Source organism: Benincasa hispida, chromosome 5 (assembly GCF_027475165.1).
Source record: "Benincasa hispida cultivar pf3 chromosome 5, pf3_genome.v1.1, whole genome shotgun sequence".
NCBI lineage: Eukaryota > Viridiplantae > Streptophyta > Magnoliopsida > Cucurbitales > Cucurbitaceae > Benincasa > Benincasa hispida.
The window spans coordinates 51,810,432-51,831,049 of record NC_143482.1 but is presented as its reverse complement, the minus strand read 5'-3'; the positions used below and the strand labels follow the sequence as shown (position 1 = coordinate 51,831,049).

Below are 20,618 nucleotides of genomic sequence, written 5' to 3'. Positions count from 1 at the left end.
TAGGGGTCCCGAACAAAGGTTTTACTTATTTGTTATTTATTTTGGAAAATTGTCTTTATTATTTTAATGAAATTTATTTTCCTCAATGGTCAAAATGTTTTGAATATAAATGTATAATTATGAGTAACGACCCATATCAGAGTACTCAAAAGGTCGGGTCGTTACAATAAGTGTTATATATAAACCTTCTAATCTTATTAGTGTATCCGTATATATGTGTATTATTTGATATTTCTCACTATCAATAAATTTGTTCTCTCATTCTACTTATGGATTACAACACACCGCACTATTAATGAACCACATAAATCTCTATTTCCAATTCATTCTGTTATAGACATCCTTAATTAAATTAGAACACTTTGTTCTATCTTCTCCTCTTCTCTCTCTCTCCAATATCTCTCTCAATAAATTAAAAAGGAAAAAAAAGGAATTTTCATGGTGAGTATAGTTTTTGGTTTAATTAAATAATAAGCAAAATAACATTTAATTTCTTTCAACTTCAAGACTTTATCTTAAACTTCACAAGTAACAACTCAGGTGAGGCTTTAATATATTCTAATTTCTCCAGAATCATTTCCCTTTCAATTTAATATAGTTTGATAATGATGATATTAAATCTCCATCAGTTTCATACCCAAAACTTTTATTAAAAGATTGGCAGTGCTTCCTTCATTTATTGCAATGATTTATAAAGATTACTTGTGTAGTTATTGAAGAATAAAACCTGCAACTCTACCATATACCACCTGAAAAAAAAAAATTCAATCAGTACAATTCATTAAGAATCTAAATGATGAAACTAAAATTTAATAAAGAATTAAAAACAGATTAAAAACGCTTGCATCCAAACAATTTATGGTATCTTATGCAATAAATGGAATGTTAATTCAGCTCCCTTATATATGTGTGTGTGTGTATGTGAGAGACCATTTTTCCTCTAATTTAGTTTTTTTTTTTTCTTAAAAGGGATTTGTGATAAACATTGTAAACAACATAAATTTATCATACTCGTTTTTACTTTACAATAATTTGACTATAAACAAATCTTTGATCATTTAAAAATAAAAAAAGAAAGCCATGTACTACTTTTTTTTCTCTCTCTTTTCTTTTTATATAGTTGAGCCATGTACTATTTTACACGATCAATATTACAAGAGAAAATTCATTACATATAAATTGAATCTTATGTATAGTCAAATCAAAAAAGTTTAATTTAATGTCTAGTTTATGTTCGTAAACTTTTTCTAAAAGTTCACGATTTATTAAACACAAATTGAAAATTTATATTCTTAGACATAAAATTGAAAGTTTTTAAGTATATATGTTAGATAGTGAAAAAAGAAGATGTATTAGATAGTATTTAAGCTACGAAAATATGTTAAATATAAGGTTAAATTATAAAGTTTAGTCCTTTTAACTTTCGAAATTACAAATTAAATAATTTTTTTATAAAAAAATTCACACATCTTCACTAGACATAAAATTTATAAATTTAGTAAAACAATTCAATTTTAAAAATTTCGCAATTTTCAACAATGACCCATTAAACATAAAATTGAAATCTTAGGCCTCATTTGATAACCATTTCATTTTAAGTTTTTTGTTTTTGAAAATTAAGCTTATTTTCTCCTCATTTTTTACAATAATTTGCATATTTCTTAATTAAAATGGTTGAATTCTTAGCCAAGTTTTAAAAATAAAACAAGTTTTTAAAAGCTACATTTTTTTAGTTTTCAAATTTTGGTTTTTTTTAACCATTGGTAAAAAATAAATAACAAATGAACAAAATTAGAGATGGAAGTAGTGTCTAATTTTCAAAAACAAAAAAAATTAAAAATCAAATGGTTATCAAACAGGACCTTAGAAATTTAATAAACACTTTTTCAGAAGTATAGAAACCAAATAATAATAATAATAAAAAAAAAACTCAAAGTTCAATACTAAACTTATAGTTTAACCTAAATACAAAATTTAAAATTTAAAATTGAGCAACGAAATAGAGAGAAACTTAAAAGTGAAATTAATAAACGGTGTGATTTAGGCCAGTCTGACTCATGGTGATCATTTATCAAAGAATGACTCTGGTTATTAAATGATTGAACAACAAGGAGTAATTTACTTACGATACTTAGTTGACATTCATTAAAAATATCAAATGAATAATGAGTTCAATACATCCTATTTAGCAGAAAGATGGACATTCTTTGCTCATTATTAGACAATCACTTATTCACAAACCTTGTGTGGTACTAATAGTTTTCATTTCCATCTATGGAAAACCCTTTTCACTCTGCTTAGCCATATCTCCCTCTAAGGGTATTTTAGTTGTTTGGTAAATATTTGGTTTTTTGTTTTTTGCTTTTGAAAGTAAAGCCTATTTCATCCACGTTTCTTACAATGATTCACATTTTTTTTAAGTACAATGGTTGAATTTTAGCCAAATTTCAAATTTCAAAAACTACTTTCTTAGTTATCAAAATTTAGCTTGATTTTTAAGCCATTAATGAAATGTAGATAACAAAAGAAAAAATTTGGAATGAAAATAGTGTTCATAAGCTTAATTTTAAAAAATAAAAATAAAAAATAAAATGATTAACCAACGGGTTAGTAATTAAAAAAAAAAGAAAAAGAAGAAAAGAAAATATGGTTGGGGAGGGTTTAGTTGAAAAAGGCAGGAGGTGGTTTGTGGGAGACTTTTTTTTTTTTTTTTTTTTTTTTTTTTTTCGAAATTGGAATGTTAAAAAAGTTTCCAAAGAATAAAATAAAAATAAAAATAAAAATAAAAATAAAAATAGAGCGTTGTTTGGTAGCCGTCATTCATTGCACTAAAGCTCTCCTACTCCTAGGGCACAATTAAAACACCAAGAACAAATAAAAACAATAAATATTAAAAATAAATAAATAAATAAATAAAATTTCTCTTGGGTGTGTGTATAGCAATTACGCCATTTTCAGCCACCATTAAATGCAATCCCACCCTCTCACTACCCTCTGCAATTACTCTTCTCTCCCACTTTTTTTTCCCTCTCCACACCCACTTTCTCCTTCTCTCTTTCTCAACACATCAACACCACTCCACTCCCAATAACATAACCTTTTTCTTCTTCTTCTTCTTCTTTCTTCTTCACAATTTTGAGTCTTTGATCTTCATTTCTTCTTTCTCTTCTTGTTTTTTTGGTTTTCTTTCATGAATCCACAATTTGGTAATTTTGTGTGTGTTTTTGTTTTTGTGAAGTATTTATAGAGTTAGATTTCATCTCTTTTCCTTTTACAATTCTCTTTATCTTTTTCAACCATACACAGAGAAAAAGAAAGTGAATTATTTGTCCCCAAGAAAAAAAGTCCACTTTACTTTGAGAGAATCTCAAAAAAGTTGAAAGAAACATCTTTTTTTTTTGTTGTTGTTGTTTTTTTTTTTTTAAAAAAAAAATCTCTCTCCCACCATAAAAGAAAATGAAGTATTTTCTCTAGAAAAGAAAAAAAAAATTGTAATTTTTTTTTCCCTTGAGAAGAAAATGCCAGCCGGAATGATGATTCCAGCGAGAAACATGGCATCGTCGATGATCGGAAGGAATGGAAATGTTGGGATTTTTGGCTCTCCAGCCAGCCTTGTTCTTGGTCAGGTCAGTGTTTAATTTAATTCCCTGCATGATCTTTTTCAATTTTTTTTAAAGTAGTTATGTTTTTTCTAAGGTTTATGAAAAAACAATTTGAAATATTGGTAACATGAGCCTAACTCAATTCACATCAGATTTATCTCATGTTGTGATATGATGTTAAATTAGGAGTTTAATGATATACAATGATTGCAGGAGATAGGAGGAGTGGAAATGGGAGAAAATGAATATGGAAGAATGAGAGAAGCAGAAGAATTAGAGAGTGGCACAAAATCAAGCAGCGAGAACCACGAGGTCGGTTCTGGTGATGACCAACTCAACCAACGCCCCAAGAAGAAGCGTTACCACCGCCACACTCAGCATCAGATCCAACAAATGGAAGCGTACGTAGTAACCCCAATTTTCTTTTTCCTTACCATTTTTAACTTAACACATATATATATTCACTAAATATCTATACTCTCACTTTTATGTTTATAATGTTTGTGAATTTTGAGGTCGAAAGTTTAAAGATATATCAAATATCAATAAAAAAAATATAAATAGTAGAGAATTCGACACAGGGTATATAGATAGATGAGAGATTCGACTCTATTTGAGAAAATATTAGTAAACTAGAGAGGTTATATAGTTCCCCTTTCTATATTCTTAGAGCCTAATATTCAATAATATATTCAAGATATTTCAATAAGAACATTTTTAAAGACGTATTAGACATTAATTAAAATTTTAGAGACTTCTTATATACTTTTTAGTTCCAATAGATCTTTAACTAGAAATTCAAGAACTAACCTTGTAATTTAGTGACCATCTTTTTTTTTTTACTTACTTTACCATTTTTAAATCCAAATAAATTTTAAATTAAGTTGACGAAGGTCTCTCAATTTTTCTGGGATATTTGAGAATGATTCTAAAATGCTTAAGATAGTCATTTTCAAAATTCTTTTAAACTATACTTTTAATCCTTTCAATTCAATTTTCATAATTAAAAAGTTGCATTTAAAAGTATATAGTTAAATATAAAATTGATTTTTTTTTTTTTTTTTTTTTTTTGTTTTAAAGAATGTTGAATTGATAAAAGATTTATGAGTAAAAAATAGAAAATTAGGTTTGAAAGTTTTAAAGATATATAAAACACTCATCAATTATTTTTCAAAAATGAGAAGCAATTAATGTTAAAAAGAGTGTAATTTTGTGGTAAAATAGGTTCTTCAAGGAATGTCCTCACCCAGATGACAAGCAAAGGAAGGAGCTGAGTAGAGAGTTGAATTTAGAGCCATTGCAAGTCAAGTTTTGGTTCCAAAACAAACGAACTCAGATGAAGGTACCAATACAATTATTTATTTATTTATTTATTCTTGTTAATTAATATAAAAAGAGATTTTCAAAAATAGAAAAATAAGGAATCAGAATTATTTATACAAAATAATAAAATTTTAATTTCATTGATAGAGGTTGATAGAATTTTATGAATGTCTATAAATGATAGAAATAGATAGACATTAATAGAGTCTATTAATAATTATCAATATATTTTTTTGTTATTTCTGTAAATCTTTTCACATTTTTTTTTTATTTATGAAAAATTTTCATTAATATATGTGTATATATATTATATTGTGTAATGTGTAATATATAGACCCATCATGAGCGACATGAAAACACCCAGCTACGAACAGAAAATGAGAAGCTACGAGCAGATAATATGAGATACAGAGAAGCTTTGGGTAATGCCACGTGTCCCAATTGTGGAGGTCCGACCGCCATTGGAGAGATGTCCTTTGACGAACATCATCTCAGGCTTGAAAATGCCCGCTTGAGAGAAGAGGTACCATTAAAGAGTATATATATGTTCTTAAAAAAGTATTATTACTATTATGTTTTTTGCGATGAGAATTCTACATTGAAAAAATCAAGGGACTCACATGAGTTACTCTTCTTATTGTTAATTGGTTTTGAGATGAAATCCTATACTATCTTAACTTGGTATCAGAACCCATAAAGTCCAAACGGGTGATGTCGGTCCAATAAGAAGAAATTGTAATCCGATCAAGATTAGTGAACTCAAAAGAGACACCATTGATTTTGAAATGAAACCCCATACTATCTTAACCAGAAGATTGACAATACAAAATTTTTGATAATATGATGGTTCTCCACTTATATAAAATGCCAAGAAAAGAGAATGGTTTTTATAATCAATAAGAAGAATACAGACTTGGTAACTCTCATGAAAATTATTACATATGGAAAATAATCTAAAACATGCCATATTGACATAAATCGAATCAAGAAGAATAAATACCATAATATTTATGTCTTAACAAATATCCTAAATTTGTGTTTAGCAGTGATTTAGTAAATGGAGCATTTTAACTTGAAATTCCATAAACAAAAAAAGCTTAGTTACTTCTCAAATTTATGCATCACAGATCGATCGAATTTCAGCCATAGCAGCAAAATACGTTGGAAAGCCAGTATCAAACTACCCTCTTCTTTCCACACCAATTCCTTCACGTCCTTTAGAAATTGGAATGGGAAGTTATGGAGGCCACGACGCCGGCCTCGGACCCGGAGGCGGGGACATGTACGGTGCAGCAGACCTTCTTCGGACCATAAGCGCGCCATCGGAGGCCGACAAGCCGATAATCATCGAGCTTGCGGTTGCAGCCATGGAGGAACTAGTCCGAATGGCTCAGATGGGTGAGCCATTATGGATGACAGGGCTTGATGGGTCAACGGCTGTGCTTAATGAAGAGGAATATGTTAGAAGCTTTCCTAGAGGAATTGGTCCTAAGCCTTCTGGGTTTAGCTGCGAAGCTTCTCGTGCTACTGCTGTTGTCATTATGAATCATATTAGCCTGGTTGAGATGCTCATGGATGTGGTAATTATTAACCTCTCCTCTTAATCCTTTTTTAACCACTCTCATTTTGAAATTTAGGCCCCCCTTCATAATGTCGTGGTAATTATTACATTTTTCTTTAATAAAAAGAGTTTTATTTATTTTCTCACACTTTTTCTTACTCGTGATTTATTTCCTAGCCAAGCATTCAATTTCTTAGCCAATTTTTAAAAATAAAAATAATAATTTGGAAACTGTCTCAGACTAACTTGGTAATCATTTAAGATCTTGTTTGGTAACTATTTGATTTTTAGTTTTTTATTTTAGAAAATTGAGCTTATAGACACTACTTCTACCATTAAATTTTTTCATTTGTTATCTATATTTTACCAATATTTAAAAAACCAAGCCAAATTTTGGAAAAAAAAAAAGTAGCTTGTTTTTGTTTTTGAAATTTGGCTAAGAATTCAACCATGCAAATTATTGTAAGAAATGAGGAGGAAATAGACTTAATTTTCAAAAACTAAAAATAAAAAACGAAATGGTTACCGGACTGGAGTTTGGTTTTTAATTTTTAGTTTTTGAAAATTAAGCCTACAAACAATTATTCATCTTTGAATTTATGGTAAAGAAGGCAAATTTTGAAAACTAAAAATAATAGTTTTCAAATATTTGGTTTTTGTTTTTTAAACTTGGTTAAGAGAATTCAACTCTTTTACGTAAAAAAATATGAAAATAAAGTTAAGAAATAGAGAGAAAATAGACTTAATTTTTTTTAAAAAAAAAAAACCAAATAATTATCAAAAGATTTTTTTTTTTTTTTTTTTAATTTTTAAAATTTGGCTTTGAGTTTAAAAACACTCCTACATAGAAATTAATAGATTAAATGGGTGACTGTAGACTTATTTTTAAAAAACCAAAAATCAAATAATGATTATTGTGAAATCAAACCTTAGTTTTGAGTTAAATTTGACTCCATAGCCAAATTTCAGAAAAACTATATGTATGTATGTCTATATATATATATATATTAAAAAAAAAATAGTCTTACCTGGATGTTGAAAAGAACCCCTACAAAAAAGAAGAACAAAACAAACAATCTCATAATTGAGAGCAGTAGTGTTTATAACCTTTTGTACTTGTTTTGTGTTTGTCAGAATCAATGGTCAACAATATTCACTGGGATAGTGTCAAGAGCTATGACATTAGAAGTATTATCAACCGGCGTCGCTGGGAACTACAACGGAGCATTACAAGTGGTAATTAATATATATATATGTAACGAAAAGAATTTATGAGTGTATATCTTAAATTACATATATATGATATAGTTTCTTATTATATGTTTAAGTAGTTAGTTATATATGTTTATGAACATGATAATATATATTGAATTCAGATGACATCCGAATTGCAAGTGCCTTCGCCTCTTGTTCCAACTCGGGAGAGCTATTTCGTGAGATATTGTAAACAACATGGTGAGGGAACATGGGCTGTGGTTGACGTCTCCTTGGACAATTTACGCCCAGCTCCTGCACTTAGATGTAGAAGGCGGCCATCCGGCTGCTTAATCCAAGAAATGCCCAATGGCTATTCTAAGGTAAATTAGTTAGTTCAAATTGCCTTCCAAATCATTTAGAGGGTGAGTAGTTGAAGTTAGTTTGTATGGTAGTCATGTACTTATGCTTACTTGTCTTGTGTAAGAATAATTGAGATGTTCATGGATAGATCCCACCACTAATTTGTATGTGTTTTGAATCATAGGTTACATGGGTTGAGCATGTTGAGGTGGATGATCGTGGGGTCCACAGTTTATACAATCAGCTAGTTAGCTCTGGCCACGCGTTCGGTGCAAAGCGTTGGATTGCCACGTTGGATCGTCAGTGTGAACGACTCGCTAGTGCCATGGCCACAAGTATTCCTACCGGTGATGCTGGAGGTAGTTTCACATCATTTTGTTTTTCTCTTACATCTGATAACGCAAAACTGCCAACTACATTATACTAATTTAATACTATCCTATGAATTATCACTTTAAACTTTAATCTGTTTTGTTTCTATATGAAAGTAGTGTTTAATGAACCAAAATGACAAATTGATATAATCAGTGATAACAAATCAAGAAGGAAGAAAAAGCATGTTGAAGCTGGCTGAGAGAATGGTGATGAGCTTTTGCGGCGGAGTGAGTGCGTCGACCACACATACTTGGACGACTTTGTCTGGAACTGGAGCTGACGACGTTAGAGTTATGACGAGAAAGAGCATTGACGATCCCGGCAGACCTCCCGGCATTGTCCTTAGTGCCGCCACTTCCTTTTGGCTTCCTCTTCCTCCCAACAGAGTCTTCCATTTTCTCAGAGATGAAAATTCTCGTAATGAGGTATGTAATATGTATGTATTTAGTTCCTATGAAGAATGAGTTTATGTTTGTAGCGTGTATTATCGTGAAATAGAGTTATCACTGTTTAGAAATTCACCTAATTAAGCAAACTTTCAACCTTTCAAAAACACACTATGCAATATTATCCTAAACCAAAGTAGAAATCCATTAGATGTTGGAAATGAAATTGGAACTCAAAATAAGTGTGGTGGCTACCTGGAATAGTTTAGCAATGTCGGCGTCTTAATTTCTTCTCCAAGATTAGATTTGAAATAGTTATAACATGCTGGATAATATTGCAGCTTTTTAAAGAATTTAAATATTTTTTTAAAACAAAGATAAGGTTTAGTATTATATATATATATATAGTTTCGCATCCGTTTGGTATGAAATAAAAAATGCAAAACGATTTTAACATTATATTTGTTAGGCCCGAATAAAGTTTCACATTGCTTAGGAAATAGAGAGATCAATGTAAAAACCTTTTGAGTAGTTCCAAAGACGTCAGAGGATTTAAATTCAAAGTGGAAAATATGATATTACTATAAAGATAGATGAGTTATGATCCTTATGAATATGTGTATATATATTTTAACGGTATGTAGGATGGAAAGATGGAATCTTTGACTTCCAAGTGATAGTATTATTACTAAGCATTATGACAATTGAATTTGATTATTATAAACCACAAGTTTTTTTTTTTTTTTTTTGAATTAAATGTTATAGGTTTGTTTTGTGAAATTAATTGATGTGGGTTTATACTAATTAAATAGCTTGAAGAATATATATAATAGTATTTTGAAACGTATGTAAATTCAAATTAAATAAAATTACCTCATTGATTACAGTGGGATATTCTTTCAAATGGTGGAGTTGTTCAAGAAATGGCTCACATTGCCAATGGCCGCGACACAGGCAACTGTGTCTCGTTGCTACGAGTTAACGTAAGTTTTCCTTAACAAAATTCACATTCTTTTAAATTTAGACTCCATTTTAAAATCAAACATTTTACTAAATAATTACTTTTTCTCTTTTTATTTTAATTTAGAGTGCAAATTCAAGCCAAAGCAACATGTTAATACTACAAGAAAGCAGCACAGACCAAACAGCCTCGTTTGTGATCTACGCGCCGGTGGACATTGTGTCCATCAACGTCGTGCTAAACGGCGGCGATCCCGATTATGTGGCCCTTCTCCCTTCTGGATTTGCCATTCTCCCCGACGGAACCACCGCGTCAAGCAGCGGCGGCGTCAATGGCGTGGCGGAACATGGGTCCGGGGGGTCGCTTTTAACGGTGGCGTTTCAAATTTTGGTTGACTCGGTTCCTACAGCAAAACTGTCTCTTGGGTCAGTTGCAACGGTCAACAATCTCATTGCGTGTACGGTTGAAAGGATTAAAGCCTCTTTGTCATGCGATAATCCTTGAAGCCCTCACCCTCAATTTCGCAACCTCGTAAGTCATCAAAAATCTCTCTTTCAACCATTCCTTTTTATTTTTTCCTTTAAACAAAATTATAAATTTGGTTCTATGATCCGGAAAACCTATAACTTAGTCTCTAAAGTTAAAATTTCATAAATAGTTCATATAGTTTGATAATATTCTCAAAAATGTTTTAACAAACAATAACTAAATTTTAATTTTAAATTATAAAGACTATATTTTAACTTTCTCCAAATTATTGAAATCAAATTTACAATTCAACCTTTATTTTATTTTAGGGGTTGATTTCTTTTTTAATTTTATGCTTTAAGATTAATCTCTCTGTTTGTTTAATTTGTGTCTATTTTATTTTTAAAATTTTAAAATTTTAAACTTGTTGTTTTATTTTTTTAAAATTTTTGTCCTAGGTTCCTTACAAAATTTGAACTTTTAAAAGATTAATTAATATATAAATATAATTTTTTTAATGTATAATGAAAACTTAAATTCTTAATTTTGAGTGTAGTAAATCTGTGAATTTTATAAATATCGAAAAAAATTGTAAATTTGAAAATTTAGGACTCAATTCTTAATTTAACCATTTATAAAAAAAATAAAATAAAATAAACTTTAGATCTTAATACTATTTTGATTCATAATTTCAACTCTTTTTTTTTTTTTCACTCATTTTGGATTTTCTTCTTTCAAATAATTCATTTTTACAAACTACAGAAGCTTAGTTTTGGTTTTTTCTTGTAAACTGCCCTTCATTTACTTTTCAATCATAATACTACATTCACTAAAACTTTTGAAATTGGAGTTGTTAAGGATGGATGCTGAAAGTACAGATTTAAACCCATTTTTATAATTAAGAATAAGAACTGAAACTAATGTATTTAAAATATTTATTTTGAAGTTTTAGAATATATGGGGAAGGAAAATTAGAAATTTACTATATTACATATTATATTTAACTTTATCCTCTTAAATTCTATCAAATAATCCAACCATTTATTTACTTTACTCGTTTATTTATTTTTTATCAAATAATACTTTGGTTTTTATATTTTTTATATATATTCTTTCATTTTGGTCATTTTAAGGTTGATTTTGATTGCTATAATTTTAAAATATTCATTTTATTCCTTGTATTTTCATCTTTGATTCATTTGGTTACCAAAATTAATATCAAAGTAGTGTTTATTTTTTTAATTTTTTAATTTTTCAGTGATAATAATTGAGCTAGAGGTTTGAATGCATTTAATTTGCAGGGAAGGAAAAAGATGAGTGGAAGAAGTCAAGAACGCACCTCGAAATGTAGAAGGAAGAAATTATTTAAAGTTGGGTAAGCATTTAATGGTGGGGGGTTCGGGTATTGACTTTCTCCATTATTATTATTAATATTATTAATGTATCTAAAAGTTTATGGTAATTTTTCTTGCTTTAGAAAAAAAAAAGAAGTTTATGGTAATTTTAGGGTTTTGGGAGTATCAGTTTCTTCATGGCATAATTCTGTTGTGTTTTTAATTTATTTTATAGTTTTCCAATGTGTTCATTATTAGAGAGAGGGTGTGGGGAAGCCCTTACCCTAATGCCTCTCTATATATATAAGTATAATATAACATTTCCAAGTTGTTTTCCCCCCAAAATTTACCTTCATTAAATCAAGTTGATTGTGTATTATCTCATATTTATATCTAATGTATTTTCTCATGATTTTTTTTTTTTACTTTCCTTCTATTTTGTTTCATTGGAAAATCAAGAAATTTTATGTCACGCTACAGTCTTAATTAAATGCAGGTAGCTTATTGAGTAGTCATAATCTTAAAGTCTATGAGCTTATAAATTTAAATCAATTAAAATAGTTATTCACTTGCCTTAGTACAAATATGTTAGATACAGATGTCGAAAAATTGTTGCATCGTTTAAGAACTACTATCCTGAAAACAATTATGGTGCGACCTCGGTGCTAATGTTGTGTTGGTTGCTCCCTAAAGTTAACACAATTTCCTATTTCAGGCATGCACTTGTTAGAAAATGGATTTTAATCAATGAAAATTATAATGGTTTTCTAAAAACAATAGATCTAGAAGAAAAACATATGAAGAAAAGACAAAAATTGCTCTATCCCTTTCTTTTTAAAACTATGAGCTATTTAAAGGAAATGTAAGATTGGTTTCTAAAAACAAAAAACCTTTTTGAAATTAATTTTAAAAACAATTTTAGAATTAATTGAAATGAATTTTTAGGATTAGTCACCAACAATTAATTCGTGTATTTTCTTTTGTTATGTTAGTAATTCCCAACAATCCCTCATGAATGACTCGTATAGCAAATAGAATAAAAAAAAAAAACATTTTATAAAACCTGTTTAGTCATTCCCAACAATCCTTCACGAATGATTGATATAGCAAACAAAAAAAAAAAAAACATTTTATAAAACCTATTTTCTAAGTAAAGTTAAGAGATCAAACTTAAACATCAATATCTTGACGATATGAATTGATGCATAGTGAAATAGGGCAACAACTTTGTTAGAAAGGGTGAGTTACTTTTTGAACTTTCAATAACTATGGTTGAGACCCCCAACAACACGTTGCACTCTTTAAATTTCCATTGTTTCCACGACAAAAACATGCTATTTAAGGCTATGCATATAGAACCTTGGGTTAACGTGAAAGCTCTAGAAATAGACCTTTCAACTTTTTCTTAGAAAACGATCATACCTTCACTCACGTTAATTGCTTCATCAAGTTTATCGAAATAGACCATTGAAAAATTGAGCTATGAAGACTTCACATCTAGTCCATACCAAGACCAATTTTGTCAAGTCTGTCAAATACAAACTACTAAAAACTGAGCTATGAAGATTTTACAACTATCCATCAAGATCATATCAACACTATCCAGAGAAAGGGCTATGTAATTTAAAGTTTTAGTTCTATCCATCAAGTCCGTACTAGGACCACCTAAATAAAAGGCTATGCACCATCAAGTTTGTCGCAATAGACCACCCAGACAAAGGGCTATGGACCAGTATAAGGGTTTGAGTCCCATACTTATTGAAAAATCTAGAATTACTCTTCTTGTTAGGCCTTTGGTTAGAGGATTTGCCGAGTTCCTCCTCGAACTCACAAACTTCGAGAAGATAATCTCTTTTTTCAACAATTGCTCCACAACTCCATTTCTAAGGTGTTTTGTCATTATACACACTATTCTTGGTACTTAATATGGAAACCTATGAATCACAGTGCAAAGAGACTGGTACTGATGCCCTCCACAATGGCACATCTCCCAGTAGGCTTCTAAGCCACTCAAACTGATGCCCTCCTAATTCTAGAGCAATAAATTCTTCACACTTCCATGAAGTAGCTCCTCTACCCAATAAGAACACATACCCACTAGTAAAGCTTATTTCGTCATTCTAAGTTACCTAGTTTGCATACACTAAGTGATGTCCTAAAATTATAACACAATCTAAAAAATGCGATTGTCAACTTTGATTATCATATCTTGAATCATGAGATATACATATATCCATCAATCATCATCATCATCAAATGATCTACTATTTTTATGTTTATAATCTTTTAACATAAATAATAGGTTGTTTTCAAATATAGAAAAATGAACTAACTTATTTACAAATATAACAAAATATCACTGTGTATCAGCGATAGATAGTAATAGATATTTGTTATCTATCACTGACTCTGATATATATCTATTATTGTCTATCACTGTTTATTATGGATAAACAATAATATTTTGTTATATTTGAAAATATTTTTAATATTTTTTTCATTTAAAATAATTACCCTAAAAAATATTACTATTTTGTATAATTTGATAAATTGACCTAAAAATTGGTCAAAATATTACTTGACTTGGTTTTTCATACTCTTTTTAATATTTCATTTTCTTCTTTTCTAGTTCTCTTCCCAATATTTCATGTTTGGTAATGACAATCTCCATTCCGTGTATTTTGCCTCAAAAAATGGTAACGTCAACTATGAGCAAAATTGTTTCTTCTTCCTTTGGCTATGCCCAAAAACTAGTGGCAACAAAAAGAGTTTTTCCAAACTCCAAAAGAACAAAACGTAGGGGACAAGAGCATGAAAGTTTAGGCCGGTTTTTGCTGCTTTTTTTTTAATATTTAGGCCTTTGTTTGCTTAAAAATGTCAAAACAAAAACTATATCAGTTTGTGTTTAATTATTTATACAATGTGATGTATGTTATAACTAAATAATTCTTGTATGTGCATAAAGTATGCCATGTAGATTTAAAATCTCACCATAGAAAGCATGTCACATGCATTGAAAGTATGTTATAAAGTGTTATAATATATAGTATGCATGATTAGGGTTTCACACATTTTAATATAAATGTTATATTAAATGTTGAATGCTTTTGATGTATGTTGTGGATACTTAGCATGTCCAAAATTTTGTAAGTCGTTATAAAATTGGGTTAGACATCTAAAATTCATAACAAAGATAAGTGCATGCTCATGTAAGTTAATTATCTATTTTATTAGTTAAAATAGGTCGACATCTTGTAAAATATAGTTATAAACTCAATCGGTATATAATCTTGTCTAAAGCTGGGGGTATTAAGTTGACAGTCTATGGAACACCTCCTACCTAGGGATTATGGCCGAATAATTGAGCGTTGTTAACCAGTTTTATGAGCAATACGTGAGTGGTGTGAGGTTTTAAAATTGGTTTATCATCTAGACATCGTAGGTTAAATCCAAATATAAACGTTATACTTGGATAAAAACCTAGACTTAGGATGTCCAATTAGTCGGAACAAACTTGAGTAAAGTTATACCCAAAAAAATGTTAGGATATTTCAGTGAGAGTTTAATAGCATATAAGATATGTTATTAAAACACTTCAGTGGGAATTTAGAATGCTTTAGTGAGAGATTAATAACATATGCGATATGTAATTTTTAGCTCTCGCGTCCCTAAGAGTTCATAATCTCGATCCATGTTTCGCTTCGTGTCACCCTGGGAGTGACCTCCATTTGAAAAATGAGTACATGAATCGAAATTATGGTGAATAGGGGAAGTTATTCACAGCAAAATCAAAAGTGATATTTTGATTTTCATTCTCACGTCCTAAGAGTTTCACACCGTGAGATTCATATGACACTACGTGTCACCCTGGGAGTGACCTCCATTCGAAAAGTGTTTGCATAAGTCAATATTAAGGTGAATGAGAGGAAGTTGTTTAATGTAAAATCAAATATACGATATACTGATTTCAATTCTCACGTCCCTAGAAAGTTCACACCGTGAGATCCATATGACGCTTCGTGTCACCCTTGGAGTGACCTCCATTCGAAAAGTGTTTGTATGGATCAATGTCAAGGTGAATGGGGGAAGTAGTACATAGTAAGTGGGTGAAGGATATATGTCAACATGTTCTGCAGTCTCTTTTGTTTATTTGGACCATGAGATTCCTATGTTGCGCCTGCTTGTCGTCTTTAAGTCGGCCTTGCTAGTCATTTAACAACGGTTATCCCCTTGAAGGGTTGTAATATAGGATTTGGAACAACTCAAACTCCAGAAAAGGATAGGAATTCTTAGGTCATTTTCAACTTTGACTTTCTAATTTGGTAGCATCATTGGGGCCGACCTCTGAGGTCTAAGAAATGGAGGATTTACACTTACGGAATTACTAAAGTGTTAATAAGTTCTGACAAAAAATAGTAAGGTAAATGACTATCGGAATATGGGTTATTCTGGGGATAGTATTTAGTCAAGAATGTCTTGCTATAGTATCGTTGCAAAAATAATGAGAATTTTAGGTACATTATTGCTTTGCTAAAACATGAATGGATTTAAAAGAAATTCTCTAATAAATTTTGTTTATATTTGCATAATGACGAGTTCTTTAGTACAACAATTGGCTTCTGAGTTCGAGTGAAGAGGAGTTTGTTTCCGCTGGACTGAGTTCGAGTGAAAATAGTCTTCAACTGGTATGTTTACTCGGTCTTTTGTACTTTATTTGTTAAAGCATGCCTATAATTAGTGTTACAATGCATATCTGTTTGTTCGAATGTATGTGCGGTAATTCTATCACAATGAAATCGGAAAGATCCGCTTCCGCTCATAGATTCTCTTGTTTAAGAGTTCCTTCAGTCTCCACATGAATGATCAAGATCAGACTATCTGTAGCAAGTCACAACACTTGTAACTATTCTACAAAATGGGCCACTCCCTAACATTACCAGGATAAGGTTTCCTTCCTATATCTATATACTACAGACCATTTTGGTTATCACTTAGGACATGATTCACCTGTATGTCTCCACATACATGCTTAAGTTACAACGAAAACCAGAAATCTTAGTTTATTGGTTTGTGGTAAAGCATATAAAACATCCAATGTTCCATAGACAATAGTGAAGAAAAATATCATATATTATTACATCACAAGCGTTTGTTCAACACAATGTTTACAAACTACTGGACCCAATGAAAGTTTAGGGCATCAACCCTAACACTACGTGCTTTAGTGGAGTGACCTAGTAATTAACAAATGGTGGTTAATTCGGTATAAAGAGTTTAGTCGATTAATCTCGGATCGTTGGAGCCTATGATTTGTACGTCCACTAGGTACCCTACTAGCTCACAAATGGATTAACCTTAGAGTAGCGTGATAAGTTGATTTGAAACGTTCAAATTAGAATTAAGGGAATTAGTAATTATATGTGATATAATTACATGTTTAATTTTAGAATTAAACAAAATTGGAAAAATGTTTGATATTTAAATATGATTAAAATATTAAATTAATGAATAAAGATTCATGGTAATGGACTTTGTGACGAATTAATTTAATATTTGATATTAAATTAATAAAATTAATAAAATTGTTTGATTAATTTATTAATTTTATTAGAAAATTAATTATTGATTTATTTAATTTTGTAAAATTAATTTCGATTTTTGATTAATATGTTTATTTTTGTTTTGGAAATCAAAATAAAAGAAGAAAATTGGAAATGGAAAATGTGGGATTTTCCTGCTAAGGAAACAAGTTTCTTAGTCATATTTGCACTTCCAAATCCACCTCAAATTGCTAGTTGGTGTTGGATCTCATGCAGCAAATAAGTTTGCATGATGATCATGCAATATAAACTTGAAATCTGAGTGGAAATGAGGCATGCAATCAGTTGCAATTTGTTGAGAAAGAGTGATTGAAGAACCGTTCTTCATATTGTCAAAACTAGAAACCTTCTCTCCTTTCCCTTAATCCAAGCTTATTTTGAGTCCCACAACTAAATCCAAGGCACCAAGAGGATAGTAGGGAAGGTCTTGTGGTGGTTCACGAGCAGAAATCAAGGAGATTGCAGCTGAAGATCGTGAATCAAATGTACTTCAAAGGTTAGTGTTGAAACTTTGTTTTTATTTTATGAGCATGCTTAGTTTGAAGCCAAAATTAATGAATTAGAATGCTTAATGATCCTGTTTTGCTTCTGCTACTTGCTTCTTGAATCCAACATAGACATGAACCTGGAGGAACATGAATCAGTCATAGACATGAACCCGAAGGAATGTGAATTAGTCATATGTGTACACCTGCCCAGATAAGAAGAACTAACAGGAACTCTATAACTTAACATGCATCGACTTTCATATAACTCCTGTGTTATATTTTACAGTCATTCATCTTAGGGGTAAGATTTTTTATATACACTCAATCAACGGTAGAATCTGATAGACAAAAGAGTCCAATCCAGTTAGTCAATGCCATTAAGTCATGCAGTTCAATCAGTCATAAATTATCAGTCCAAACAGTCTAGAATAATCAATCAAATCAGTCTGAACAGTCTCAAGAAACCGTCCAAATTTAATTTGTTTTAGATAACAAATTAAATTTTCTTGAATTTAGAGATATTATAACAACGACCAAAAGTATGACAATCTTTGATTTCCAACCATCCTATTGTCAAACATCTATTATTTCAAGACATATATATGAAATTATCTTGAACTAAACAGCCTTTTAAACTGTATGTCTATGACTTTAAATTTGCTTCGTACATTTTTTTATTATAAATAAATAAAAACAAAATCTAAACTTTGATTACCATTTAGTTTTTTGTTTTTGAGTTTAAATTTATTTATTTTGGTTTTTACAAAATTTGTGGCTAGAGGTGTTCAAAAAATATGATGATCCGAAAAAATCGATCAACCTAACTCAATTCGTGCTGTTTGAGTGGGGTTATCAACTGATTTGGGTTGGGTTAAGTTCAAATAAATGAAAATTTTGTGGGTTAGATTGGTTCATAGGTTCACCTAATATAACCCAAACAAACTAGAACCAACCCGAATTTATTATTAACTTTAATATATATATATATATATATATATTATTAATTATAACACATTTATTTATATATATATTGATTTTATTTTTATTTAATTCCAATATTTTTTTAATAATTTATTCTTCATCAACTCTTAAAAGTAGTTTTTTTTTGCATTTTAGAAAGAAAATTTTCACTATATAAATTGAGAGTGAGTTGTTAATCTTAATTCAATATATGAAAATAATTAAATTAGATTTTTACATATTTATGTTTGCCTCTTTTTAGAAAAAATTTAAATATATGACCAGATTAACCCGAACCAACCCAACCCAAATATTTCATGGTTGGGTTGGATTCATCTTTTAATAAGGGTTATTTGGGTTGAAAAAGTTTACAACCCAAATAATTGGGATGAGTCTAAAAAGTCTTTCAACCTAACTCAACACTATCATGAATACCCCAATTTGTGGCTGTTTATAAAAAAACAAATAAAAAATAAAATTGAAAAAAAAAAGAGTTTTTCTTTTAAAATTTAGAATTTAACTAAGAATCAAATTAATTAGTTACAAATGAAAACTATAGTAATAAATTGAGATAAAAGAATCATAAATTTTAAAACAAAAGGCGAAAGTACTTTCACATGGATCTTGATTGTTGTTTTAGCTTATGGAAGAATTTACCAATAAGAGCGTAGCTCACTTGTACTATCGGTCTCGAGGTTTAAGGTTTGATTTTCCCATCCCACGATTTAATTACAATACATTTCAATAAAAAAGAAAAGATTAGTTTTGTATGATATTGTTACAAAGATAGTGGGAATACTACCTTTGATCACTCATAAATAACCATAAAAAAAATAAATTTTTATTTCTAAATTTAAAAAAAGTATTTCCTTTTTATCATACAAATTTTAATTTCATCCCAATGAAGCTTAGACTTAAATAAATGTCTATTTTTACTTCTAAATTCTAAATGCAAACTCTAAATCTCTAATTTCAAATCTCACTAAATTCTAAACTTGTTTCCAATAACTTCCTAGGAATGCTCTAAATAATTATTGCAACTTATATTATATACCGTTCTAGTGTGGTTGTCGTTCCGTCGAGCTTCTACAAGCTACAACATAACGACACGTCGTTTAAGTCCACAGCCCATTTTAGCGGCCCAATAAGTGGGCTGAAAATCGAAAGCCCAGAAAAAGCTCGTCGGCAGAATTAGTGGGAAAGTAGTCAATGTTTGTTTTCTCGGATTCCTATTCGGTCAAGGAATCGAATTGTCCCGTGGAAAATAATGTCGGAGTTCTTTCTTTTTTCTTTTTTCTTTTTTCCTTTTTTTTTTTTTATAAGAATAAATAATGTCGGAGTTTTGTTACAAACAATATAATATCTCATCTAAAACCACAAAGGTCAACCCCTTCGCCCTATCATTTCTGTCTCTTGCACGTTCTCTCTCTCTATCACTAAACAAATATAAATACTGCAGAAAAAAATTTTGAAATAATATTTAATATATTTAATTGTAGGTTATAATAGTTGTACACATCCATATTATATTTGGTGTCCCAAAAATAAGGTAGGCTATAATAACCTACTCCACCAACTTTTAGTTGGTGCCCCAAACGGTCCCTAGATTTTTTGTTTTTTAATTTAGTCTTTAAACTTTTCAAAAGTCTTATTTAGTCTTTCAACGGTTCAAAAATAACTATTTTAGTCCTCTATTTATTTTGATTTAACAAGTTAAGCAAATAGATGTTCTAACCTTTTAAAGTTGACATACTCAGATCGTATAAGTAAATTTGAAGTATTGAGAAAAAAGTTTTAGGTGATAAATAACTAAAGACTGAGAGATTACTCTATTTTTAAACTCATATATTAAATAAACATATTGAAAATTGAAGACGAAAGAAACGGTTTCATAATCCTTTCATTTTTATAGTTAAGTTTATAAATATTATTTTCATTTTAAATTTCTATGTTTTTATTATTAAAATCAAGTTAAATTTTTTTAAAAAGTAGATTTTAAAATT

General features: G+C 29.8%; 1 protein-coding gene across 1 annotated transcript; it reads left to right on the top strand.

The window, feature by feature from the left end:
- The first annotated feature begins 2,934 nt into the window (after positions 1-2,934).
- LOC120078492 (homeobox-leucine zipper protein HDG2-like) lies at positions 2,935-11,912 on the top strand. The gene is made up of 12 exons (XM_039032764.2): positions 2,935-3,626; positions 3,816-4,003; positions 4,827-4,944; positions 5,260-5,448; positions 6,053-6,505; positions 7,621-7,722; positions 7,863-8,063; positions 8,228-8,402; positions 8,572-8,843; positions 9,692-9,787; positions 9,892-10,296; positions 11,535-11,912. Exons 1-11 carry the CDS (start codon positions 3,519-3,521, stop codon positions 10,267-10,269), a joined length of 2,280 nt encoding a protein of 759 aa, XP_038888692.1. The 5' UTR covers positions 2,935-3,518; the 3' UTR covers positions 10,270-10,296; positions 11,535-11,912.
- The last annotated feature ends 8,706 nt before the right edge of the window (positions 11,913-20,618 follow it).